This window comes from Myodes glareolus, chromosome 5 (genome assembly GCF_982192425.1).
Source record: "Myodes glareolus chromosome 5, mMyoGla1.1, whole genome shotgun sequence".
NCBI lineage: Eukaryota > Metazoa > Chordata > Mammalia > Rodentia > Cricetidae > Myodes > Myodes glareolus.
Genome location: NC_142030.1, coordinates 29,253,208 through 29,280,219, shown reverse-complemented (window position 1 = coordinate 29,280,219; position 27,012 = coordinate 29,253,208). Strand labels below are relative to the sequence as shown.

General features: G+C 41.2%; 1 protein-coding gene across 11 annotated transcripts in view; it reads left to right on the top strand.

The window, feature by feature from the left end:
- Erc2 (ELKS/RAB6-interacting/CAST family member 2) overlaps positions 1-27,012 on the top strand; it is a 919,008-nt gene that overhangs the window by 417,552 nt on the left and 474,444 nt on the right. For all 11 annotated transcript variants that reach the window (XR_015737860.1, XM_087906197.1, XM_087906198.1 and 8 more), the window contains 2 exons: positions 10,909-11,046; positions 24,811-24,951. Coding sequence is in view for 10 of the 11 variants with exons in the window: in XM_087906197.1 (XP_087762323.1) it covers positions 10,909-11,046; positions 24,811-24,951 (279 nt within the window). In the remaining variant the exon portion in view is untranslated. The remainder of the gene's footprint in view (positions 1-10,908; positions 11,047-24,810; positions 24,952-27,012) is intronic.

Here is a 27,012-nt window from a genome sequence, read left to right as displayed (position 1 = left end):
AGACCCTGACTCCCTTCCTTCCGCTGTCTGGTGGCAATGTGTTTGTGCAGGAAGAGAGCTGGGAGCCTCTGTTCTGCAAGGGATCTGAACAGTCAGTTAAGGTATAGCTGAAGCCGGAGTTAAACATCTCTCAGCGTGAGCATGAATTTTCACTCCCCCCCCCCCCCCCCCGGCTTTTTAGATTGATTTCAATGGTGAGATTTTTGAGAGTAAGTGAAATAATCCATTTTAAGAAAAGGCTTCTAGTGGTTTTCGGATCTGGATAAGATAGCACAAATTCACTAAGACCACTTAGTTGAACAATAAGAGTAGTCATAAAAACTCTGAAGGCAGGCAGGAAGGAACCTTGTGGGAGACTTGCTGAACAAACCTTGCAGAACGCCAGTCTCTGTGACTGTCTCAGGACCCTGCAACAGGAAAGGATAGAAGGAAGGCAGGGAGCAATGAAGAGAAGGAGGAAGGCACCGGAGACTCAGGATTTTTAGTAGCGATCCAGTCAACCCACAAAAGGTCACCAGCAAAAGGCAGCAGGCCAGCCTGTCAGTCATATCTTGCCTACTCTAAGTGGTGAGCTCAGGGTGCCTGTGGCAGCTTTGTCAGAAGAGCCCTGACAAGGCACCCATGACAAGTGACTCAGGGAAGTCCGAGGGAACATGTCTGCTTTGTCAGCACCAAAGAAGGGGCACAGTGCCTGAAACGATAGAAGATGGGAAGACACTAAAAAAAAAATTAAAGCACACCAAAATGTTCCACTCCATGCCTAGAAATGTCCTGGATGCAATAGGGAATCATACAGTGTCGTAAGAAACCATTACAGAAGAAACATCACAACTTGAGTGAGGAGACACAACTGATACCAAGCACGTCAGAAATTGGGATTATTAGGTGAAAAAATTAAAGCGATTTTTATTAAATTTACTGAACAGGTAATTATAGATTTTCTCAGAGAGGAGGAGACCCTCCCTGGAACACTGAGAAGTAGAGTAGATGTGACAGGAGATAGCATCATTGAGCTGGGAACTCTCAATAATGGCTCCTTAATCTGAATGGAGGAACTGGAAGGGAAATCAGAGGGGTAAAGTTCATGGACTTGTGGGTGACAATATGGTCTAATATTCATATAGAATTCAAGAGAGGAGAAAGAATATGGAGCTAAAAGTACTTGAAGAGGTAACTTGAGGACTTAGTAAAAGATGAAATGCTGCCTGACTTTGTCAAAAGATGTAAACCCACTTGATATGGGAGGTAATGTGTTGGCGGAGGTTTCTGTCCGGCCTGGTCCCGCAGCTGTTCAGTCCAAAGAAACTCACAGAGGCCTACATTACTTATAAACTGGTTGGCCTATTAGCTCAGGTTTCTTATTAACTCTTATAACTTATATTAACTCATAATATTTGTCTGTCTTATAACATGGCTTGGCACCTTTTATCAGTCAGACATTCTCATCTTACTTCCTCTGTATCTGGGTGATGAATGCAGACTGAGTCTTTCCTCTTCCCAGAATTCTCCTATTCTCATTGCCCGCCTCTACTTCCTGCCTGGTCACCCTGCCTATATTTCCTGCCTGGCTACTGGCCAACCAGCATTTTATCAAAACAATACAAGTGACAGGGTACAAGACCATTGTATCACAGCAGTGCTATATGTTGTGAATATGTTTTATTGCCTTTGGTTAATAAAGATTCTGCTTTTGGCCAGTGGCTTAATGGAGTAAAGCCAGGCTGAAAGAGCTACATAGAGAAAGTCGGTGAAGTCAGGGAGAATCCATGTAGCTGCCACAGGAGACAGACACCTCTGCTGAAGCTCACTGGAACCTTGCCAGTAAGCTGCAGCCACGTGGGGATACACAGATTAATAGACATGGGTTAATTTAAGATCTCAGAGTTAGCCAGAAATACGCTTAAACTATTGGCCAAACAGTATTGCAACTTATACAGTTTCTGTGTGATTATTTTGGGAGTCTGGGCACCCAGGAAACGAACAAGCAGCCTCTTCCAACACCCACCAGTGCAAAGATGATCAAGCCTTACATCATCAAACTCAAGGGAATACACACCCAGACTTTATAATTAAGCCTCTGAAAATTAAAGTGAAATCTCCAAGCAGTCACAGCCGAATGACTCTGTGTGTCAGGAGACCACCAGCGGAGTCTGAAACCTTAGGCGGGAGAAATTAGCCTTGTACTTTTTAAGTGAGGATCCTAAAAATGTTAAGTACAGTTTCTCTATCTTGTGAAATGTCCATCAGGAATGAGGGAGAAGAAATCATTCTGACATAAGGGACAGTAATGAGTTACTTGTTTCTAGAACTAATTAATAATATCAAATCTTTATGACTTGGTGAAGGAAGTTCTTCACGGAGAAAGAAATGCTAACAGAAAAAAGATTAGAATTTCTGACAGGTAAGCTAGGAGAATACAGAATGCTTTGTTGTGATGATTAAAGATAGATCAGCTTATACAGAGCAAAAATGTACTTCATTTAGTAGTTGTGCATGTCAGCCTGTGACGATCAGCCACATTTCCCCGGGCTTTGGTGCACCTCTTGAGAAGCATGTGGCTGAGAAAAGCTGTCCCCCTTGTGGTAGGGAAGAGAAAGAAAGGAGTACCAGGTCACATAATTCCCTTAAAGGGTGTTCTGGCTAAGTTTATGTCAATTTACACAGGCTAGTCTTGTCTGTAAGGAAGGCAGGAACCTCAATTAAGGAGATATCTCTGTAAGATTTTGCTATAAGGCATTTTCTTGATTAGGAATTGATAGGGCAGGGCCTAGACAATTGTGGGTGATACCATCCTTGGTCTGGTGGTCCTGGGTCCTTATAAGAAAGCAGGCTGAGCAAGCTAGTAAGCAGCATCCTCCCATGGCCTCTGCATCAGCTTCTGCCTCCAGATTCCGGCCCTGTTTGAGTTCCTGAGCTGACTTCCTCCAGTGATGTACAGTGTGGGATTGTAAACCCAATAAATCCGCAACATGCTTTTGACCCTAATATTTTATCACAGCAACATCACTACCCTAACTAGGACAAAGGACATGTTCTAGTGACTTAAAAGCTCCTAAGGCTCTCCCTCCTACAGTGCCACCTTCCCCCAGCCTGGCTATGCATCGAGGCACAATTTTTATTTTTGTTTTGGTTTTTCAAGACAGGGTTTCTCTGTGTAGCCTTAGCTGTCCTGGAATTCACTCTGTAGACCAGGTTGGTCTTGAACTCACAGAGATCTGCCTGCTTCTGCAGTGGAGTGCTGGGATTAAAGAGGTGCATAACCACCACCTGGTGGGAACAAAACCTTGGAAACATTGTCCTCTTGGGAGCCACTGAAGATCTAAGTTAGAGCCACTGTCTACATACTGTGAACCATCAGTCTCCTAGTGAGTTTCCTAAGTCTCTGTTGGTTGTTGAGGTAGAGGGAATGACAGGCTCCCTTGTCATTGTCATGACCTCAGGGTGTCATCTACAGGAAAGGTCTTTGACTTGATGTACTTGCACTTCTATTTTTACTTTTTCCATTGGTACTTCTGTGGATCTTCAAAAAAAATAAAAACAAACAAGCAGAAGAAATTGCCTAGATCAGTGACCCAGGCCCTTTCCCTGCGGTCTTCCGGCAGCTTTAGCCACACGTTTGCATTTCAGTTTATATGCGGTGTGAGGGTGTGAGGTGGCATTTCGTTGAGGAAGTACATGTGTGGAAACACATTAAGATCACTAGCCAGTATGGAAACCATGGTAACAGTACACCTGCCAGAGTCACTAAAATCACAACTAGTGACAACAACATTGGTGACAATGTAGCTAAACCAGACTATTCTTGCATTGATGAAGAAGTAAAAATGTGAAATGTCAAAACTCTAGAGAGTACTTCCGCCGTATTTTATATAATAAAAGCAACTTCCATGTGACTCAGTAATCGCATCCTGGTTGCATTTATATCAGCATAGTAAAACTTCTGTTCAAAGATAAAAACCACACATCTGTATGTGAATAATCAGAGTACAATACTTGTAATAGCCCAAACTGGAAACAACCTGTATGCCCTTGAACAGACACATGTGCTGGCATAGTGATGCCATGGAGCGCTACTCAGAAATCAATGATAATAAACTACCGAACAGCTTGGCAATTTGGATGACTCTGTAGGCAGTTGTGCTCAGTGCAAAAGCCAGTCTATACCCTTAGAGTATGTTTGTGTAACTTTTCAGAGTCACAAAATAAAAGGAGAAAAGTATTTATCAAGTCAGGATGGATGGTATCATTGAGTGGTATGGACCACATGCATTAGTTTAGACTTACAGTGCTCTAGAAATGAGAGATGGTAGAAGAAAGGAAGGGAAGAGAGAATGAAGATCAACACCTATGTTTTTGTTGGGTCTGGAACACTAAAGCCTCCCCTAGGTATTGTAGATATGGGTTGGTTGTTTAGCCACCAGACTCTGGCTTTCCCACTGGCTTTATGAAGGGTATCTAACTCCAGAAGGTGAGAACACAGTATTTGCGTCCCTAGTCTCTCTTGCTGTTAGTCCACTGGCTTATTCTTGTCTCTGCTTTTTAATTTAACCAAATGCACTTGCCAGAGCTGTTGAAATGCTGGGAATTTGATGGCATCTCTGCACTGTGGTGACTGTAAGGTCACATGGCCATGGGTCAGGATGGAATGGAACTCGGCAGTTTGCACTGAAGCCCAGATGTCTGCTGTCCACTGCTCAGCGTAGCATCTGTACTGGATCACTTGGGTCAGAACTTTAGGCATAGAATTCTGACCTTTTCCTGTAACTTTCAACTTTTCAGCATTTCTTTTAATTCCTTCATATTTTTTGCTCAAATTCGACTGGTTGTTTCTGAATAATTACTTTAAATAATATCCAAGGTATGGATAATACAAATTCCAGAAATATGTCTCAAGAAAAAAAGAGAGAGAGACGTTTTAGTAATTGAGTTTCAGAATCTCCTAAAGTGAACCAAAAGGCACTTTTGCATAAGACAAATGTAAACATACCATATTATGAGCCTCTACATAGACCTTATCTGTCATTTTCTGTTTATTCTTTCTGGAATCCCAGAGCCACAGGAACCCAGCCATTGCCTGCTCTGGTCTCTTCTCTTTATGTAGCATAATCTCTTTAGTAGGCCCTACCTTTTTTTCTTTCCCATTTTATTCAGCAAATTAATGACCAGAGATGTTCAAGTAAGAACATTAGTCTTAACTGGGCTTACAACCGAGTGGGCGAGTTCTACCCCTCAGCTCCATCTCCAGCCCTTGAAAGGCAATTCTGATAGTGTATATACAGCTCAGAGGCAGAGAAGGGCTTCTCAAGGACAAAGGGAATGTGTCCCCAACTAAAGGTTGAGTCAGAGTTGAGCAAAGTTTGGGTGGGAAAAGCATTCCAACTACAGGAGGCAGACTAGAGGCAGGAACATGTAGTCTCTTCCTGGGAGCTCGAAGCATATTTGCCAGAATGGCAGCTGTGTAGGCATGGCAGAAGAGCAAATAATTCTCTTTTGTTTGTTTCTTTTGGCAGTACTGGGCCTTGAGCCTAGGATCTCACTCCTGCTAGACAGTGCTGTGTTACTGAGCTGCAGTCCTAGCTCTGGCTCCTCGACCATCTCTTGAAGGGCCTCATGCATCACCTTGAGTGGGACCCTTCGAAGGACCCTCAGGAGTGAAGTCATAGTCCTATAGATTTGAATCTTGCCTGACTGGCTGAGAGTCAAGGACTCTGACAGACACTCTTAGAGTGTAGAATTTCAGAAGTTAGCTTAAATCTATCAGGATTAGGGTCGCATGTGGTCCCTGGGGTCTGAAAGCATCCTGCTAGTGGCTTGTTTGCTCTCCAGGGATCTGCTTTGAAAGTACAGCTCTTGCTTCAGACACACAGCATGGTTACTGTTGCAGATGGCTCTGACCAGAAACAGCTTTCTTCGAAGACAGGTGCAGTCTTTCTCAGGCCTGGGTGCACAGACTTGTCTCTTACTCTACTAGTCATAGTGACCAGTGAGTTCTCTGCATCTCAGGGTGGGTGGTATCTTTGTAAAAATGTGAAATTACGTAAAAACTGTCCCTAAGATTCCCAGTCCTAACCCTGGATTTCAGATTGTTCAATACCTAATCCCTATTATATGAACTTAGTGCAGCTTCATACTTTCAAGAAAAAGATCCCAAGTTTTTTGGAAGTGTCATAACAGTTGGAGAACAAGAGAAAGGTGGGTGATATTTGCCAGCCTCCTAAAATTTATTTTTCAGAAAGAACTTACTTTTCTTCGGAGCTAAAAGGAACATTTCTTCATATAGCAAACTTTTAAGAAGTAAAACTTACTTGGAAGTGGGGAGTGAGGGTGAGGGCAAATGAGAGTGGAGAATGGGGAGGGGAACATGAAGAATTGGGAAGATCCATTTGGGGAAGGATAGGGAAAACAAGCAGAGAGATATCTTGATAGGGGGAGTCATTGTGGGGTTAGTGGGAAATCTGGCACTAGGATCCCACAGGATGACCCCAGCTTAGACTCTAAGCAATAGTGGAGAGGGTGCCTGAACTGCCCTTCCCCTGTATCAGATTGATGACTACCTTAATTATCATAGAACCTTCATCCAACAACTAATGAAAGCAGATGCAGAGATCCACAGCTAAGCTGTGGACCAAGCTCTTGGAGTCCAATCATAAAGAGGGAGGATCAATAATATAAGTAAAAGGGTCAAGACCATAATGGGGACATCCACAGAAACAACTGACCTGAGCTAGTGGGATCTCACTGACTCTGGACGGACAGCTGGGAACCTGCATAGGACTGAACTAGGCCCTTTGAATGTAGGTCACAGTTGTGTGGCTTGTGCAATCGGTGGGGCCATTGGCAGTAGAACCAGTATCTATCCCTAATGCATGAACTGGGTTTTTGGAGCCCATTCCCTATGGAATTCCCTTGCTCAGCCTAGATACAGGGGGGAGGGCCTTGGTCCTGCCCCAAGTGATGTGACAGACTTTGTTGACTCCCCATGGGAAGCCTCATCCTCCCTGAGGAGTGGATGAGGAGTGGGGTAAGAGTGAGGTTGAGAGAGCAGGAGGAGGGGAAGGAGAGGGAGCTGAGATTCGTATGTAAAATAAAAAAGATTGTTTTAATAATTAAAAAAGAAGTAAAACTTACTTCAAAACTCATTTTAAAACCATTTTGATGTTTTATAGTTGGTTTGAAATTATCTTTATTTTGTGTATTATCTTCAGAAAAAAATCTAGAAGACAGAGAAAATATGGGAGAAAATAAAACTTTGGTGTCAAATGAAATTCTTAGAGATCGATAAACACACACACACACACACATATATATAACTATGTAAGAACAATTTTTACAAAATTGATTTTGAATTATTTTATATTATGCCTTTTCCTTCTTCAGATTCTAATGTTTTCATTTACTTCATAGCAATTCCAGTGCATATAACTTGATGGGACTTGTGTATTTACTCTGCAAAGTATCAGTGATGGCTCCTTCTGTATAACGGGGAAATACGGTTCTGGGTGCTTGTCAGCATTGCACCAATGGCAGCTCCTGGTGTAGCGCAGCCTGGCGGGTGGCATTCAGATGGGAGCACATAGTGACAGCTGGCTGGCAGAGGGAACAGGCTCGCTCTCTGATAGAGAAGCACGTTTGGGAGAACTAATCAAATCCAATGAGACTAATTCTACCCATTGAAGATGGAGTTTATCCATTTAAAAAAAGCCTCCATGACATCATCACCTTCTGTTTCCTCCTGTCAAAGCATCGACCACCTCTCAGCTTCAGCACACTGAGGACCCAGCTTCCAGAAGAACCACTCGAAAGACCACCCACACCCAAAGTGTAGCATATGGACAGGTTTTTTTGTTTATTGGTTGGGTGTTTTTTTTTTGCTACTCACTTGTATATTTGTTTATTATTTACTTGTGTATTTGATATTTAAAATTATTTTATTGTATATATTTATTTGTGTGTTTATGAATAAGTATGGACATGCCCGTGCCACAGCCCATGTTTAGAGGTACAGGAGTTCTTTCTCTTTTCCACCATGTGTGTCCTGAGAATTGAACTCAGGTTGTCAGATTTGATGGCTTGTGTCTTTACCCGCTGAGCAATCTTTACCATCTTTAGTATATATATACATATATACTAGAGGTATACTTGTGTGTGTGTGTCACTAGGCAGGTTTTAAGGATTTCTTTATCTTTATTTATGTGTATGTGTTTATGTGTCTGTCTCTGTGAGTATATGCCATATGCCATGTATGTTCAAATGCCCACAGAGGTCAGAAGTGGGTATCTGATCCCTGGAGCTGTAATTATGGGCAGCTTCGACCCGAGTGCTCAGAACTGAACTGGGATTCTCTGCAAGAGCAGCCAGTCTCTTAACTGCTGTACCATCCTCGCCAGCGCCACCAAGGATCATACTTTAAAAACAGTAAACCCTACTTGGCTTGAACTTTTAAGCAAGAAATCATTGAAACTTCCAACAGTGAAAACTGGTAGTTCTGCTCCACCACCTGCCTCTTAGACTGCTTCCTTTCCATGATTTTTCCTTCCAGGGGCTTGGGTGTATCACTAAAGTATGTCAGAAACTCTGTTCTTCACACTGTTTTGTGTTTTGTAGCCTCTTAACTCCTTTTTACAACAATTTTGCGTGTGTGTTGTATCTGTATGTGTGTGTGTGTTGTATCTCTGTGTGTTGTTGTATCTGTATGTGTGTGTGTGTTGTATCTGTATGTGTGTGTTGTATCTGTATGTTTCTATATGTTGTATCTCTGTGTGTGTGTTGTATTTGTGTGTGTATGTATCTGTATGTGTAAGCATGCAGTGACTTCCATGTGGAGCTCAAACGGCAGCTTTAAATATCTTTCCTTGGTCTCCACTTTGTTTGAGAATGACTCTGTGTTGTTGGCCACTATGGATGTCAGGCTGTCTGCCCAAAGGTTTCTAGGAATTTTCTTGTCTCTGCTGCTGTCTTGCTGTAGGTGTTTTGGGGTGACAGACGTGTGCCACCGCCTCAGGCTTTCTATGGCTTCTGAGAATTTGACTTCAGATTTTCACACTTGGGCCACAATCACTTTCAGTCACTAAACCATCTCCCTAGTCCAAGACTCATTCTTGAGATGTTTATACAACATTCCTTAACGTGGTATGTTCTTGGGTATAAATGCTTTCCCTATTCTAAATCTGTCAGTCAATCTTGTCCAAAGTATTATTAGCTTTATTAGCTCAGATGTATTGTGACATTGGAAAAGTCCTCTAGCCCAGTTCAGGTCCTCCCAACTCAGGTGTAGATGAATCATTGCCCCTCCCATTGGTTTTTTAGAGCTTCTCTGTGTAACCCTGGATATCCTGGAACTAGCTCTGTAGACCAGGCTGGACTTGAACTCAGAGATGTGCTTACCTCTGTTTCCCAAGTACTGGAATTATAGGCATATGCCACCACCACCCAGCTTTATTATTATTAATATTAATATTTTAAATGTGCCTTGGTGTTTTGCCTGCCTGCCTGTCTGTCTGTGTGTGAGAGGAAGTCAGATCCCCTGGAACTGGAGTTACAGATAGTTGTGAGCTGCCGTGGGAGTGTTGGGAGTTGAACCCGGTACTCTTTAGAAGAGTAGCCAATGCTCTTAATTGCTGAGCCATCTCTCCAGCCCCATTGCCTTTCTTTTTAGAACTACATTTTGTTTTGTTTTGGAGCAGTGTTTGCTCTGTAGCACAGGTTGGTGTGGAACTTACTGTATGCCCTGGGGTACCCTTAACTTCTGATCGCCTTCTATCCCTGCCTTGTAACTTTCAGGATCATAGCACAGGTTACCATACCTGTCTTCTTTAGAGCTGTTTGGATGATGCTGTAGTGGTCTCTCCTTTGTCCCCATCATTGTCGCCTCTGCATTTCCATGACTGCTGCCATTATTTACATGGGCATTCCAGATTCATGTGAAAAGAATCAAGCAATCTCACAAGTTCCCTGAGTAGCACAATGGGAAGTGTGTGTTTGGAATGAGTCCCTGAGAAAGCTGGGTGCAGAATGCAAATATTTTGAATGGACTTATCTTAGGGTTGTACTGCTTTTTTTCCTTGTCATTTTAAAACCCTTAATACGAATAAATTGTTTGCATAGTGGTCTTAAAAAAAAACCTTAGATAAGAAATACATGATTTGAAAGCAGAGAATAAAAACATGAATGATAATGGACGTAATGCCTAGGGAAGGCCCTTGCTGCTGCTGCCAGGCAGACCTTATAATCGGCTGTTTTCTGTGTTTATTTCGGGATGCAGATACTGGATAAAGTGGCTGGTTGGTTGCCAGCATATGACTTAGTTGCCAAGTGGAGTGTTTAGCACTTGTTGCGTAGGACTTATATCACAAGTCCTTCCCATTAACGGTCTGCTGCTGATAACCTACTTGGCTTTTCATGTGGTCACTTTGAAACAGCCACTTGACAACATTTGGTAAATCACAAAGTTTCTTGCTGAATAAAGGAGTGAGTGAATGATTGTATGGGCTCTGCCATACAATGATAGGCTTCCTAGTAAAGAATGAGAGTGTCTGCTCAGTGAATGACTTAATCCTGTGGGACTGTTTCTCTGGTTCACTGTGGCAAAATGTGTGGACTTGAATCTTAAAAGTACAGTTAAATGGCTGGAAAGGTAGAGAAGTAATAGCATTTAAATGTTTATGGGGCTTGCATTTGTATGGAAAACAATATTTTGCTTATAAATAGAACTTTATATTGACTTTATATAGACTTTAAATGGATTAAAATCTCAAAATTTTCTTGATTCTAAGTCAAATGCAAACTTATAATATTGATGTCCATAGTATCATATTTTAAAAATCAATATAAAAAAAGAGATGGCTTCAAGAATATTAGCTTTAATTACTTATAAAAAGGTGTATTAAATATGTTTCTCTTTATTTTTAGATTGAAAACTTGCAAGAACAACTTAGGGATAAGGACAAACAACTGACCAACCTGAAAGACAGAGTCAAGTCCTTGCAGACAGACTCCAGCAACACAGACACTGCTCTGGCCACACTAGAGGAGGCCTTGTCAGAAAAGGTGAGTTTGTCCTCCAAATCAGCCTTCCAGAATTTAGAGAAACTATATTGGGAGGATGTGGTGAACCCCTTGACCAGCAAGAAAGAAACGACCACGAATCGAGGATTCTTCTCAAATCACACTTTATTGGAGCCTCTTGGTTGAAGGGAGAGTGGGAAGCGAGAGAGAGCAAAGGCCAAGCGGCATCTGCTTATATAGGTTAAAGGGACTTGGGTACTGTCCTGATTGGTAAATACCAGTCTGCTGATGCCCGAAGCCTCAGGATTGGCCAGGGACAAGGCTCAATTGCGCATGTACAAGCAAAGGGCGCTCAGCCCCATGCGGCAATACCAAATAAGGACTTGTTTACCTCCAAGCTGCAGGACCGCCAGTGCCATTTTGTAATGGCGATATCCGGACGGCTCCTTACAGGAGGAGTTGATCCAAGTGCATGCAAATATATGTACTTTCCCCCATCCCTATACTGCCTCTTGTCCCAGCTGATTCTTAGACTTCATGTTAGCCAGGAGACTGGGCACATTGCAGCCGCAGGCATCCCTTTGAAGCTCAGACACAGCATCACCCTTGGCTGTCTGAAAAAGCATTCACTAGCTTTTCATTAAATTTTTGGTGATAAAACTCTTAGTCTGCCCCATAGGGTTGCCCACCTTCCTGATGGAGCCCTTTGTAGACAGTACTTCTGCCTCATGCTTGTCTCTTCCTTACTTCTCTGTGCTCTAGTTTTGTTTGTCCCCTAAGTTCCAGGTATGTCATGTTCTCTTCTGCCTCCATCACTTTGCATTTGTTCTACTTGCTTAGGATGTGATTTTCTATGTTAATCTTCCTGGAGGTTGTTTTATTCAATAGTCAAGAGTATAAACTTGGCAGATAGGTGTGTGAGTTCCAATCTTAGGTCCAGTACTCATTGTTTAGGTGAGTTAGCCTCTACATTTCTCAGTTTTTTTCTTACCTGTGAAATTGGGGCAATAAAATTCCCCACCTCAGAGGATTATGTTATGTTGAGAAGAAGATGTATTTAGAGCTGTTGAGAGGGGTTATCATTGTCATTATTATTCTATGAATCATTTCTGAGACAGCATGTTAGTGTCCCCATTCTGCCCAACAGACTCCCACAAACTCTTGCTGAGATTTTGGCTCTTTGTGCATCTGTTTTAATGGGATTAACTCCCTCTTCATACTGGACTCCAAAGCAAGATAACTTACCCCGTGTGTTTTAGTTTGCCATCTCCAGGGCTTAGCAGAATACCTTACGGGGCTGCCCAGTAGATACTGGGTACTGGTTGGACGTTCTGCCCTAACGTGGATGGGTGAAGCCCCAACTCCCACAGAGTGCTCATTCTAATGAGGGAGAAGGAGGAACAGAAAGTGAGGAATAGTGGCCTATCTGGGTTTTCAGAAGGTGTTATTTTCTACAGATGAAAAGAAATCAGAGAGGGGTACAGGACTCATGAGGTTTTATGGCCAAGTTAGAAATAAGAAAATGCTGTTTAAAGAAAGACTTGATGGCAGTGGAGTGAGCCGTGAGTCTTTCTGCTGGACCATTGGTTCAAGGTAGAAGGGAGGACAATTCTAGGGAGTTTGGGAAGAAGTCAGATGTTAACATTTCTCAGGGTTTTAGCAGACTGAAAATTTTTATAAGTAGGCACTGTGAAGGCAAATTTTTCTGTCTTTTCCTTGTAAAGATATAGTAAAGAAACAGTCTTTTAAATCAGTAACTATAAGAGGCCATCCTTTAGGCAATAGGGAAGGCATAAGAATTCCAGATTGTAGAGAGGCCATTGACTGAATCACCTCTTTAACAGCTCTGTTACTATTCTCCATTTTCCAGATTTCTTTTTAACAACAAAGACAGGAGAATTCCAAGGGCTGGTTGATTCTTCAATATGCTGAGCATCTAGTTACTCCTGTACCAGCTGTTCTGAAGCCTGCAGTTTCTCTTTTGTTAAAGGCATTGCTTATCCCATATAGATTTCCTAGTTAACCATTTTAAGAGTAGAGCTGTTGGTACCTCTGAGAGTTCACCAGTGTTTGTTCTGTGGTTTTGTACAGCCTGAATGGTCAGGGAGTGTTTTTTATAATACCTTGTAACATCCTTTCCAGAAACATAAGTTGGTTTATTATTTGTTTCTAAGACTGCATGAATGTTAATTTGGTTATTCCATTGTTGTAACAGTTCACAACCCCATAGATTCACTGCTATATTAGCCACATATGGCCTTAACCTTCCTCTCTGTCCTTCTGGTTCTATTAATTCTACCAAACTCTTGCTTTGTTTTTCCTAAGGTAGGGTTCAAATTCTTAGGAACTGAACATCTGCCTCCTGAAGAGGCCAATTTGGATGCCAAGATTCTGGAGTAATTATAGTTACATCTGTACCTGTGTCTAATCATCCTTCAATTATAATGCTATTTTTTCATGCTCTCAGCTTTGGTCTTTGATCACTTTAGAAGTCTGTCAAAATATACATTTTCTATTTTCTGTTGGAAGTTTTGATTCATCCTCCATGGTTATTAAATCACTCAGAGAAGTATAGTTTTTTATGGAAGGGACTGGATTTTCTAATTTTCTTGGGGGAGATAAGTCCTCCACAGTGACTGGAAATGACTGGACCACTTTTGATCTTGGGGAATTTGAGAGGCCTTCCAAGGAGTTTCCTGTTGGTAATGGGGCACCTTGTTTGTCTCTTTTTAATCTACATTCATTGGTCCAATATTAGCCTTTGCTGCATCTTCTGCATAATCCAGAAGGTTGAGTTCTTCTATGTGGGTCATTCCCAGAAGAAACATTATTTCTAGGAATGCCTTGTCTACAGTTCTTTTTTGGGTGACCTATTCTGCTGCAATTAAAATATTTTGTATTTTGATATCTCTTCATACCTTTGGAAATTGCTTCTCCTACCCAAGTCTCAGTCTTTTAGTAAAGGGAACCAACATTGGCCATGTGTAGGATCAATTTGTCCATTTGATCTGACCTTTAAGGGCCCACGTATCTTTTTGCATCCTAAATTAGCATTTTCAAAAGCCAGAGATTCAATGAGTACTCATCTAGCTTCTGAATGTGGCACCCCTATTTGTACAGCTTTAGTTAATCTTTGCAAAAAGTCACTAGATGGTTCTCTTGGGCCTTGTATAACCTTAGTATATGATTCAATTATTTTTCCTAATTCTTGAATCTTCCCTCAAACATTCAAGGCTGTTGTACAGAATAGAGACAAGATTTGTTCATTGTACATAGCTTGACTGCCTTGATCAGCATAACAGCCTTCACCAAGAATTTGATCTTAGGAGATTTCAAAACCTCTGACTCTACCTTGATGTTCAAGGGCCTTAGCTTCCTCTCTCCAGTTACACTTCCACTGTAACTGTGGACCATACAGCTGAGACCAATTGAAGCTAGTTATGTGGAATTCCCTTATTTCTTGAAGCCCATGTCTTTACCACCTGCCTCACATATGGTGAATGCATGCCATAAGATACTGCTCCTTGCTTAATATCTTTTAGATCTTTCATACATATATGTTCCCATTTACATTTTGTATATCCTTTTGTGTATTTACTATTTGCTGACTTTTCAGAAATAGTAACAGGATAAGTAGTTAAAACTCTTGGTTAATTATCTCTATCTATGAGAGGTACTGACAATGTTAAGTCTTTATTATTGTCTTTTGTCTGTACCTCATCTCCTTAATTATCATCTTCAATGGTTTCAAATCTATGTATCACTGTCTTTTGTAGAGTCTGAATTTCTTGACCTGTGACTATTTCTAACGATTTCATTGAATCAATTAATTTCTGGTTCTCATCATGTACATTGATTTTAAGTATGTAAGTTTTTCTACTAATGATATCTTCTCATCCTTAGATTTATTTATTTATTAGATTTATGTTCTCATCCTTAGATTATTTGGGTGGGATGTTGATTGCCTTCCAGGAGGGTTGTTCTATCTGATAGCTTGTCATAACTTTTTAACATATTTTGATTGTCAGTTTCAACAGTATGAATCCTTTTAGATAATCTTTCAGTACCATTTTGTAAGGTTTCTATAGCCTGTTGTCATGGAGTAAATTTTGCCTGTCAAATTATTGTTATCACTTTCAATAGTATGGATCCTTTCAGTCAACTTCTCATTACTAGTCTTTAAAGTCTATATCATTTCTAAAAGTTTCTCATTCTTAACTCTGTTATCAAACCATTTCTTTAAGAATATAATATGAATTATCAAACTCATAGCACATATGACTAAGATTATATACATTCAACATAGGTCATATGCCTCTTTTAGAAATTTCTCCATAGTATAAATGAAAAGGTTATTAAATTCATGGATGGCAATATTATCTGCAATTATCAGATGATTTACTTCCATTAAAATCCTGGTTCAGATGAGAATGTTAAGGTGTAATAAAGATATAGGTCAGTAGGTGTTACAGATGCACCACTAAAAAAGTCTAGTGATGCTTAGACTTTTTATTACAAGTCTTACTTATTTCAGTGTTGCTAACCTGTGGATTTTCTAAGCAGAACTCAAAACAACCAAATTGAATGGATTTTTGTTAAAGAGACATTGGTCAGGGAAGCCCTGCAGTGGGTGTGCCAGGGCCATAGAAGCCAAGGGAAGTTGCAATAGACTTGTAAGAGCAGCATGCGTGATTGGTAGCAAGCCTCCGGGACCACAGGAGCCACAAGAAGCTGCCGGGGCACAGAAAGTTGTGCTGTTGCCACATGTGAGGTGGCAGTAACTGCAGGTTCCACAGGAAGCCATTGTCAGGCAGATGGGGTAGGAGGGGAAGCTAATCCAGGGCATATGGGAGTTGGGAGCGCTATTTTTTCTCCTAAACCCAGGTAGTGGCTAAAAAGCCTCAGGCAAACAGCTTTTTTTTTTAAATGAATTTGTACCCCAAATGTTGGGCACCAAATGTAGTATGATTAATAAAACCTCAGAGACAGATATTGGGGTTCAACCTGAAGGTCAGAAAAGCAAAACAGCCAGCTACCCACTTTTGCCTCTACCTCAGTCTGAAATGGCGATCCTGCCTCCAGGAATCAATGTAGTGATATTTCATTTGAATTTTAATAAATAAAGATTGTCTGAAATTCAGAGAGTAAAACAGCTGCACTGATCAGCCTTACAGACCAGGCAGTGGTGACACACCTTTAATCCCAGTAGCCATGCTAGTTTTCCATAGAAATCAAGCGGTAGTTGTGCACACCCTTAATCCCAGCCCAGAGACGAATATAAGATGGGAGAAAACAGCTCTCAGACACAGTCTCATTCTGAGATTCCTGGAGGAAGAATTGCCATTTCAAACTGAGGTCCAGGTAAGAGCCAGTGGCTGGCTGTTTTGCTTTCAGATCCCTCTCTAGTCTTAATCATGATTTGTACTGTAGGTTCAGAATTAGAAGGATGTATCATGGAAAATCTAGTGTCTTAGATCTGTTGAAGTCATTGACAGGAAATCTTGAATAGTGTGCTTCACCCAGTTCCCTTGGCTTTTGTGACATACAATAATTATATGGAAGGTAAAGGAAAGGGTATATTTCTAGGTGAGTTAGACTTTAAGATCATATTAAAGAGGCATGAGTTTATAACTTTAAGATTAAACTATAAGATTATAAATTTTATTTGAGAATCTATAAGAATATTTAGTATATTGTTTAGTACATTAGTATATTTCAGGGAAAGATATTTTTTCAACTTGGAAAAGTTATTTCTAGAGTTCTCTGTGTAATTTTGTTTATAAAAATGAAATGATTCAGAGAGTATTAAAATTATGTGTTCCTGTTTTATATTTGGGTTATATGTTAGTACCTTCTGACTTCTTTAAATTCATAGACTTAAAGAGAGCCCATATAAATTCCATGTCATGGATTTTTGACAGGCTATTATCTTTCCCCTCACTGGGCCCTATTTCATTTATCTGAGTTTAGAGCCAAGGAATTTCCCAATTCTAAAACATCCTTTCGTTAACTTTTTCCTTCAAGGCCTAAGGGGGCGATCAGAGAAAGAGAGCTGAGGTTAATGGGAGTCCGGCCATTCCTCTCTCGCCTTCGTTGCTTTGCGGTCACTAACTGAAGCCAGTCTTTCTACACAGTTTCCACTCAGTACTGAATCACCTCGTGCACCTTTGAGTTGCCCACCCTATAATTTGTGGCTCCTTGAAAACACTTGGACAGAAAATTGTTTAGATTGTGTAGATTTCTAACTCTGGGTTCATAGCATCTGAACTAGACAACTAGAGGAACAGCTGGAGAACTAGGGGTCAGAGGACCGGAAGAGCCCGGAGAGACAACAGTGAGCCAGATGGTTTAGTGGATACAGGGAGGACTGTCAGGGATTGGAGAGAGCTGGGAACTCCGTGACATGGACAAAAATTCAAGACTGACTCTTAAAAATGAAGATGCTGAAGTTCAGTAAAATCACTGAATGGATAAGCTTTGGCTTCTGTTCTAGTTTGGTTACAAAGTCTATTTATTGTTGATTTGGAGGTTTTTCACTGTGTTGACAAAACAACAACAACAACAACAAAAAAACTAATACAAAAGGATTTATTTGGGGTGAATGTTGTACTAATGTTTTAGAAAAGCAGAGAAAGCTCATTGAAAAGAAGCTAGTGAAGCCATCACTGAAATATTGAATTATTTCTTCCTGTAGGTCGGAAAGTTTTGGCTGTATCCAAATAGTCTTGTCACCGGAGGTCTTTTCACAACACTGTTTTCTCTGTTCCTCTGCTGGGATCCTCAGTAACAAGTAATATTTAAGCTTACCAGAGATTCTGATAGGTTGGGAAAATGCTAATTTTCCTCCCAGTTCTGCTCCCTGTTGCTGTGGTAAAGTACTTTGACAAAAGCACTCAAGGGAGAAGAATTATGTTTTAGCTCACAGTTGCCAGTACCATCCTTCATGGCAGGGCATCAAGGCAGGGGGCACTGTTCACAGTCAAAGGAAGAGGGCTCCAAATGCACACATGCCTTTAGCGTCCTACTTAATATAACCCAGGTCGTACTGCTCAGAGATCATTCATGGCCACAAGTAAAATAGATATTTCCGTATGAATTAGTATAATCAAGATAAAAATCTCCCAAATGTATGCCCACAGGCTCATCTCTCTGGTGATCCTGTGCTATGTCAAGTTGGCAATTAACGCTAAGCATTACAACCTCACCCTTGTCAACTTGACACCCAGATACATTGCTTGTGAGCTATAACCTTTCCCATAAGCTTTTCTTGTCTCTGTAAGCTCATGACCATGTTATAATGGAAAAGAGTCAGTCCAACACGAAAAGTCGGCTTTCAGAGTTCAAACCCTTTCAAACTCCAATGTCTCTGAAGTGTGAACTCCTCCACAATAAAGAACAACTTGCACAGGCTCAGGAATAATGGCACTGAATAAACAGCGTTCCTATTCCAAAATGGAAAAAGCAGGCACAAGAAAAAGTTACACTTCAAAACAAAACACAACAACCTTGAAACACAAATGAACAACCACCACTACCACCACAACAAAAACACCCCAAAACATGGCAGGGAAAACATCAAATCCTCCCACTCCACTCCTGGCATCTGTGGCACATAGTGTGATCATTTGGGTTCCAATAGGCTTTGGTGACCCCGCCCCTGTAGCTTGCTGCCCTCAGTATATAATCTTGTGGGTCATTTCCTGTTCCATACCTTCAACTCTCCTTGGAATCTATCGGATGGTCTTGGCATCTCTAGGATTGATCCCGGAGTTTCTAGGATATCTTGGTCTTTACTTTCAGACCAGTGTGCAATGCCCCCTGAGGGCCTCTTTACAGCAATTCTGGTGCTACCCCATATTGCCTGACCTCAGATGCTCTCCATGGCCCCCTCATTCTTTCATGCTTCCAAAACAATAACACTTGGGTGAATACGATTTAGTTTAGTAGCCAACATTATACAGTCTAGACTAACCTGATAAAGTCTCAATTAGAGATCACCTAGATCAGGTTTGCCTCCTCTGGGCATGCCTGTGAGGAATATTCTTTTTCTAAATGGGCTTAATTGTGGTGGAAAGAGCCAGCCTGAGTGGGGGCAGCACCATTTCAAGGGCTAGACCTTGAACTATAGTAGAGTAAGAGGCGCGAGCTGAGCAAGTTAGCAAGTGCATCATTGCTCTCTGTGCTTGATTATGGGTATGTTCTAACTTGCTGTTTTTACTTTCTGAGAACAATGGGTTGTGACCTGGTGCTGTAAGCTTCAGTGAAACCGGAACACCAATCATGCCAAGTCCTTCTTTAATCTCTTGGAACAGAGTTGTATGGGTTTCTGGAACCTGACCCTGGGGAAACACATTTCAGTGAGCTCTTTGAGCATCTCTGTTTCAATTTAGACCTTCCTCTCCAAACAAGCTTGCAGTTTCACAAGTCAGAGCCTTCAATGGGTCATATCTTGCCCTCAGGGCATCTTGGTCTATTATAGGACAGTGTATTTTTTTTAAAAAATAATTACTCTCTTTATTTCAACTAGCACCTTGGCTGCAAAGTTTAATTTGTTCAAGGTTCTTCTCCTCTTCCACAAACTATATGGATTTTACAACTTTCTGCCCATCTTTTCAATTCTTTTTTAACTCTAGATCTGAAAAAGTGAAGTGACACGGAACCATGATCAATCTGAACCCTGTCCTGCCTTCAAATTTCTACTGCCAGACAGTCTAGTTCATTATCTTTAAATTCAACTTTACTCAAATTCTCCATACAGAAAGCCATATTAGTGGTCAAAATGTCACACACATGAGCCCCCCCTTCCCAGTTCCTTATAGAATTTCTTATTGCTTCTAAAATCAGAATATTCTCAGTCCACATTTCTCTCTGTGTTCTTGGTCTTCCAGAATCCCACCAGAATGACCCATTAGGTTCTACTATGGCTTTTCTATCCTACAGTTCCGAATTCATCCGTATTCTAGACACAAAACCCCAGTGGCCTCAGAGCCTCATAGTCAGGCTTACTCTATCAACAGTCCCACTTCTGGCACCAGTTTATCTCTTAATTTCTTTTCTTGCCACTGTATAAAGTATTCTTACAGAAGCCACTCAAGGAGAAAGAATTACTTGAGTCCTTCACGGCCATCAAGTCAACGTAACAGGAGCTTGAAGTATCGTGTTATGTTGTCCACAATAAGAAAAAGGAAACAATACATTTGTAAAAGCTACTACTTAGTTGGTTCTCTCCCTTCCTATAATCCAGGATTCCTTGCAAAGGAAGGTTTTTCCCTACAACTAAGACACCCTTCTTGTTTTAATCAATGAAATCAGGTATTCCCCGTAGAATGGGCATGCTGGCAGACCCATCTCCTGGGTGATTTTAGATTATGTCAGGTAATGCTGACTATAAACTGCTCCTCCAGACTGAAGATAGGATAGGGGCTCAATAAAGTAAAATAAGTCTCTTAGAAGTTAGATATTTGGACTGGGTAGGCAGCATCGGTTAATTGTGAGACTTGCTAACTGGTCACCCAGGACTCCTGGAAGTCTCTTCCTTCCTATCTGTGTTAACCTATGGTTGAGACTTCATTGCTTCTCCTGGTTTGACTCACCCAAGGCCACCTAGCTCCTAAGTGAGGGAATAGAGTTGTATTAATTATTTTTCTGTAGCTGGGACCTGATGGAGCAACTTGCTCATAGGTTCCTATTTATCAGTCCATCCCGGGGAAGAGGGCATGGTGGGGGAGAGCTCCTTCCCTTGTGATGGTGAGGAAGCAGAGAAATGAGATACAGGAAAAATACATTCCTGAAGAGACACACCCCTCCATCCTCCAACTAGATCCTGCCTCCCACTCTCCCCTTTTCTTAATAATTCCATCATATTATAATTCCAACACAGGATTAATATAGAAATGGAGCCAGCACCCTCGTGCTCTGATCATCTGGAAGAGGTTTGCAGACCCAGCAGAGGTGTGTGTCATCCATCTCTGAGGTGTGGTTCAGTGCTGTCATGCTGACAGCTGAGACTGAACATCACAAAGAGCGAGCATTTCTGATCTTGTCCTTATAAGGACATTGTGATGTAACTTAAGTAGCTTTTCCATGACAATACCATCTTTACTCTCATTTAATTCAACACTTCCTCTAGAGCAGTGCTTCTCAACCTTGCTAATGCTGTGACCCTTTAATACAATTTTCCAGATTGAGTGACCCCCCCCAACCACAAATTATTTTTCTTGATGCTTCATAACTGTAATTTTGCTGCTGTTATAAATCATAAAACATTTTAATATTTTTGGAGATACAGGTTTGCCAAAGGGGTCACGACCCACAGGTTGAACCCATTATTCTAGAATAAGGCACGGTGTGAAAAAAATTAGTATATTAGGAAAAATGATTAGTAAATTTTTGGGAGTTATAACTATTTTTTTATGGTATTGGTAACTCAGGTTCTTGCATCTTTTAGGCATGTGCTGTTCTTCTGAATGATGTCCCCAGCCATGAATAAGTAAGAGTTCGCTGTCTTTGGCTGGTTGTAGACTGTGTCAAACTCTGCTTACTGTTTCCCTTTATTATGGCGCTAGGGGAATGGTTTTTTTTTTTTTTTTAATTTCCAGGAACTTAATTCAACTGTAGAAGGCAAACAAAGTGATGCAGCTTATTGAGTCAAAATTTTCTTATTTTATTTTATTATTACTTTATTATTTTTACATTATTGTTTTATATATTTTATATATTTATTTATAATTTTATTGTTATTAGGCAGGGACAAAGCATCGTGGTAGGGTCTTTGCTTAGCATGCGTGAGACTGCTCTGGGCTTGAGCTCCAGCACCAGTGGAAAATAAGATTATGCCACCCAGAAGCTCAAGAGCTCGGACCCACTGTGTTTATAAAGCTAGTCTGGCCACGCCCTGCGGTAGCTACCTTACAGATAAGCCATTTCGGAGGCTGGAACCCCAGGTCACTGAAATGCGGCTCCTACCCTGTGATAGAACACAATGTGAACAGCCCTGTGCAGAGCCAGATGAGTACCCAAAGAGTGTGTGCCAAGGCAAACCAGGCTCCAACAAGAATGTGTTATCCGAATTTCTGCAAGTTGGTTGTTTATCAAGTGGATCCTGACATATTAGGGCCTTTTATCACGTGGTTTAGACACCTGGCCCTCTGTAGCTGACAGTAAATTAGTTGGTGATCAGTGAAGGAGTGTTTTGTCGTACTGAATCATCAATAAGCTTTAATGTATAATAATGCTTGCTTTGCTTCTTTTTCTCTGTCTCTGCCCCTCCACCCATGCTCAAACAGTTGTGCTCAGTGCTAAAAGCAAACTTTACCTTCTTCCCAAATGATCTGACACCTTCTAAATGTTACCACAGTTCTTAATTTTATGACCCTTGCTTTGAAGTCAAGAGGATCCCTAATTTGAATTCTCCCTTCCATTGTCTTTTAAAGTGCCCTGTGGTGTAGTATGCCAGGCAGTTTGCCTAGCTCTGGGACTTAAGTGCTGCTCTTTGGAAGACTAAGCTGGCACAATGGACTTAAATCAAAACTATGTAAACTGTAAAAGTCAATAGCAATAAATGTGATGTGACCTGACTATAGGGCTTCTGGAAGGTTTACAGTAGGGTGATATGGTCCCCTTGGAGCTTGAGGAATGTCAGGTCAGTGTATGTTTGATATAGGGGCTGGGATGGGGGAGATCCAGGTGGTTTAGTGCAGGCAAAGGTCAGAAGGCCTGGCAATCTGAAGTTGTTAAAAGTTCTGAGAGGTTTACCGTGCAATGTGGCCATGTCTTCCTTTGTGGATCCCATGAGCATCTAGTTACTTATTACTTGCATTTGCAGATTAAAATAGAACCAAAACTGGGATTGAGAAGAAATAGATCTGCTTAATTAATAGACCTATTTGCTCTGGGCCACCCGCTGCTCTAATATACTTTACTTAATAGGCTTTAAAAATTGCAAGGTAACCATAGCCATTTTTTCTCCTCAAATCGTTTAATATACATACTATTATCACTGACAGCACAGTTGCCTCCTTGGGGATCTTAAATCACAGGCTAATATTCAGGCACATTAAACACATTCTTTTCATTAAACACATATGACAGTCCCTGGCATGAAATGAGTTCTCAGTACAGGAGCTATCTGCATTTTTCTCAAACTAAACCTGAGTTCTGGAGTACCCAGTGTTTGTCAAGAGACCACTGGGAGAAACAGAGTATGAAAACCAAAACAATACCAACAACAACCTATATCCAGACACACTGGAAGAGCCGCATTACTGATAGGTTTGCCTTTCTCTCACATTCTCTTTGTTAGTCCAGTCTATAGGGACAATAAGCTGGGTCACTTTGGATGGGCAGATTGTCTCTCTGTGCTCTAAGAGGTCTCACTTCTGCCCTGTCAGCAGTAATGCTACTTGCACCCTTGAGGTTGTGATAAGGACTGATGAGAAGGGCATGTGACAGCCCTTGGCACAGAGTAGGCTCCAGTCCCAGGGATATCTGCATTTTGCTTAAACAGAACCTGAGTTCTAGAGTTCCCAGTGGTTGTAAATAAGCCACTGAAAGAAGCACATGGCCAGTCACACCAAACACCAAACCAAACGAAACCACAAACAAAAATAAAACCAAGCAAACAAACAGACCCCACAATGATGCGAGACTTCTTTCTGTCTCACATTCTCTTTGTTGTTCAGTCTCAGGCTCCTTACTGTCCAATAGTCCTCTGCGTGGGCTGAGACGAATCTTCAGGAACTGACGCTTCATGATAAATGAAGCCAAGGAAGCAGGGTAAAGACCAAAAAGCCCACTGTTCTTCCCCTCTCTGTGCAGGGAGTTTGCAACAGAGCCTTCTGGCTGAACCTCCCTCATCTAGAAGTGTTCTTGGCATTTCCCAGATACCAGGGCTGAAGATCAGCCCATAGCTTGACCATTGGTAGTCTTTCCTGCTGTTATTAAAGAGGAAAACTTTGGGTGCCAAAATTTCTCTCTTGACTGGTTTTACTTTTCAATCAGTTGAGTTATATTTTTGTGCCACTGTGTAAGCGCCAGCAAAAGCTTTACCAATAGTAATCGTAGTAGGAGCAGAAGTAGTGGTATCAGTGTAGTCTCTTCTAGGGATAGAGAGGCCCCAGTCAGTAAAGCGCTTCCTACACAACGGTGCAGACCTGACTTCGACATCTAGTGCCCCCTGAAACAGCTGGGCATGGCAGCTTGCACATGTAATCCTAGCACTGTGGAGACGACAAGAGGGGAATCGTTGTAACTAGCTGGTTGAACTATCTAAGTCAGTGAGTTTCAGGTTTCATGAGAGACCCTGTCTCAAAAGATGAGGTAAGAGTGACCATAGAACATGTCAGATGTCAGAATTTCTTTGCACATGTATCAGTCTGTACATATGTCTGTCTGCATACATTAGCATGTACGCACCACCCACACACATACAGCCATATGCACATGCACACAAACACACACACATACAAAAATAAGCACACACAGATACATACACATATACACACTCAGACACACGCACATGCACACACATACACACATAAACACACAAAGATACATACATACACACACACACACACACACACTTCTTTGTCACCCTGTAATGCTAAATTGCATTAACAAGTTGAAAGGGATTGCATATTGATTTTATTTTACAAATACATGTACACATATATCCAGTGCTAAAGTTTCCATGTTGATTATTATGGAGAATCGGTCAGATTAATTGTCTCATACTTTTATTTGCAGTATGCTTAGGAATACATGCTGGCGAGTTTTCAGCCCTGTGCTCTTTTTTCTTTTGCCTCACAGGAGAGAATAATAGAGCGTTTGAAAGAGCAAAGGGAGAGAGATGACCGGGAGAGACTAGAAGAAATAGAATCCTTTCGAAAGGAGAACAAAGACCTCAAAGAAAAGGTCAATGCTTTACAGGCTGAGCTCACGGAGAAAGAGGTGAGTCTGGGGAAATGAAGGCACCACGTCCACAGTTCTGCAAACACTGTTTTTGTTGAAGTTGATTTCATTTAAGGTCTCTGGGGACATACTTTGTAGTGTGAAGACTTGGGGAACATGGTTACCTTCCTCTCAGAAGGCTGCCTCAGACCCAGGGAAGACAGCTCCAGTGTCTTCCTTCGTCAAAGATGTCTTTAGGCATCTTTACCACTCAGCGGGCTGGCAGTGTGCCCTCTAGAAGCATTTTTCTTGTGTTTTACTTTACCAACTATTACTTGTATGGCTTAGAGAAGCCTTTTTTAGGTCTTTTTATCTTTTGCTTGAACATCAGTTAGTGTAACAATAACAACAATGATAATAGTAACTCCTCTTTACTTATTAAATGCTTTTGCAGTATTTTGAATTTATTTGCAGTTCTCAAATGAACTGCAAATTCTCAAATGAACCATCCAATATTGCCTGGTTAGAAAACATGACCGTGAAGACAAATTTCTTGGCTAGATATAGCTGCTCTTCTGGAATTGTTTTTTTTTTTATGGTACAATAAATTATTTAAAGCCATTTCACACTATAGCAAAGCTGAATACAGAATATAAAACTCACCTCTGTTTTTACAGTAAGACAATGTATTATAAGGAACTTTCCTGCTTGGAGATTCTGGAGCGGTGCCATTTGAGGGTTTGTACCTTAAAATTAATGCGTTCACTGCTAGTGGAAAAGAGACCTTGGTGAGGTAGCAAGCTTCAGGTGGAACTGGGTTTGGAAGCAGTGCTAACCATGATTGAGCATCAGTCACGTGGGCAGTGCTGGCCATGATTGAGAATCAGTCACATGGGAAATGCTAGCCATGATTAACATCAGTCACGTGGGCAATGGTGGAAACCTTTCCAGATCCTGTCAAATGCACTTGGCATTGCCACTTAACAAGAAATATTCTGTCAAAGAAAACAACCAAGGAAACAAAAACCAAAAACCAAACCAAACAAAACAAAACAAAACAAAAAACGAAACCAGACCCAGATTAGTAAATTTAACTAAATTAAGGGACTTGCTGAAATGGTTTCTAATCTAAGGGAGGGTGGACAAGCCCAACCCATGTCATATGACTGCCTGGGGGAGTTAGGCTGCTACTGTAACCACCTGGGACAAAAGCTGAAGGTTGCTCCTTAAGGCCTTTTTTTCAAAGGGTGGATCAAGCCCACCCAGAGGACCGAGGATAATCTTCTTAAAACCTAAACCCAGCTGATTATAGGCATTAGTCATGTCTGAAACTGTTTTTACAACACCTAGATTAATAACTAGGAGCCATAGTGTAACCAAAATAAAGCTGGTTGTCACAACTGGCAATTTACACTTTAAAAAAGAACAGCATAGAATTGCAGTTCACAGGGAAGTTATTATTTATTTTGGGTGGTAAGATGTCTTCACTATGACAAAATAACTGGATTATAAGGGCCTTCATTTTTTGTAGAAGTGAAATCAGAGTTGTAGACCCAAGTTTGAGACTTAAATCTGCCTTTAATGGCTGAGTGATCTTGGACAAGGCTAACAGCGGATGTGAGTGCCGGCTTGCTGTCTTGAAAAACGACTGCTACCCTCCTGTCCTTCCAAACGTGTGTGGGAGTTTCCTGCTGGGTAGTGATGACCTTCGTCGTGAAGGGCAGTCGGTGCTCAGGACACAGTCTTGTATAGTGTTAGGCAGCGTTGTTCCTGAAAGAACACCGTGTGCTCTCTGTCTTCCTTGATTTTGAGATGCTAATATATAAGTGCAGAAGTGGCACATTTTGGTCAATCGTGGTTGTTAGCTGTTTCATGTTTGGTAATAAAAATTGCCCTTATAGGTAGCAAAAACTATGTTCAGAGATATGCTCAAGTATTTATTTCTCTGGACTTTGGAATTCAGACTATATAGGAAAACTCTAGGATTCTGGGCATGTTGATAACTGAGCACTATTGGCAATCCCATATCTGGTAGGAGATTAACCATTCATTGATTCTGGAGTCTACTTCATCCAAAATTTCAAATACCTTTATCATTGATTCATTAGAAGATATTCGAAA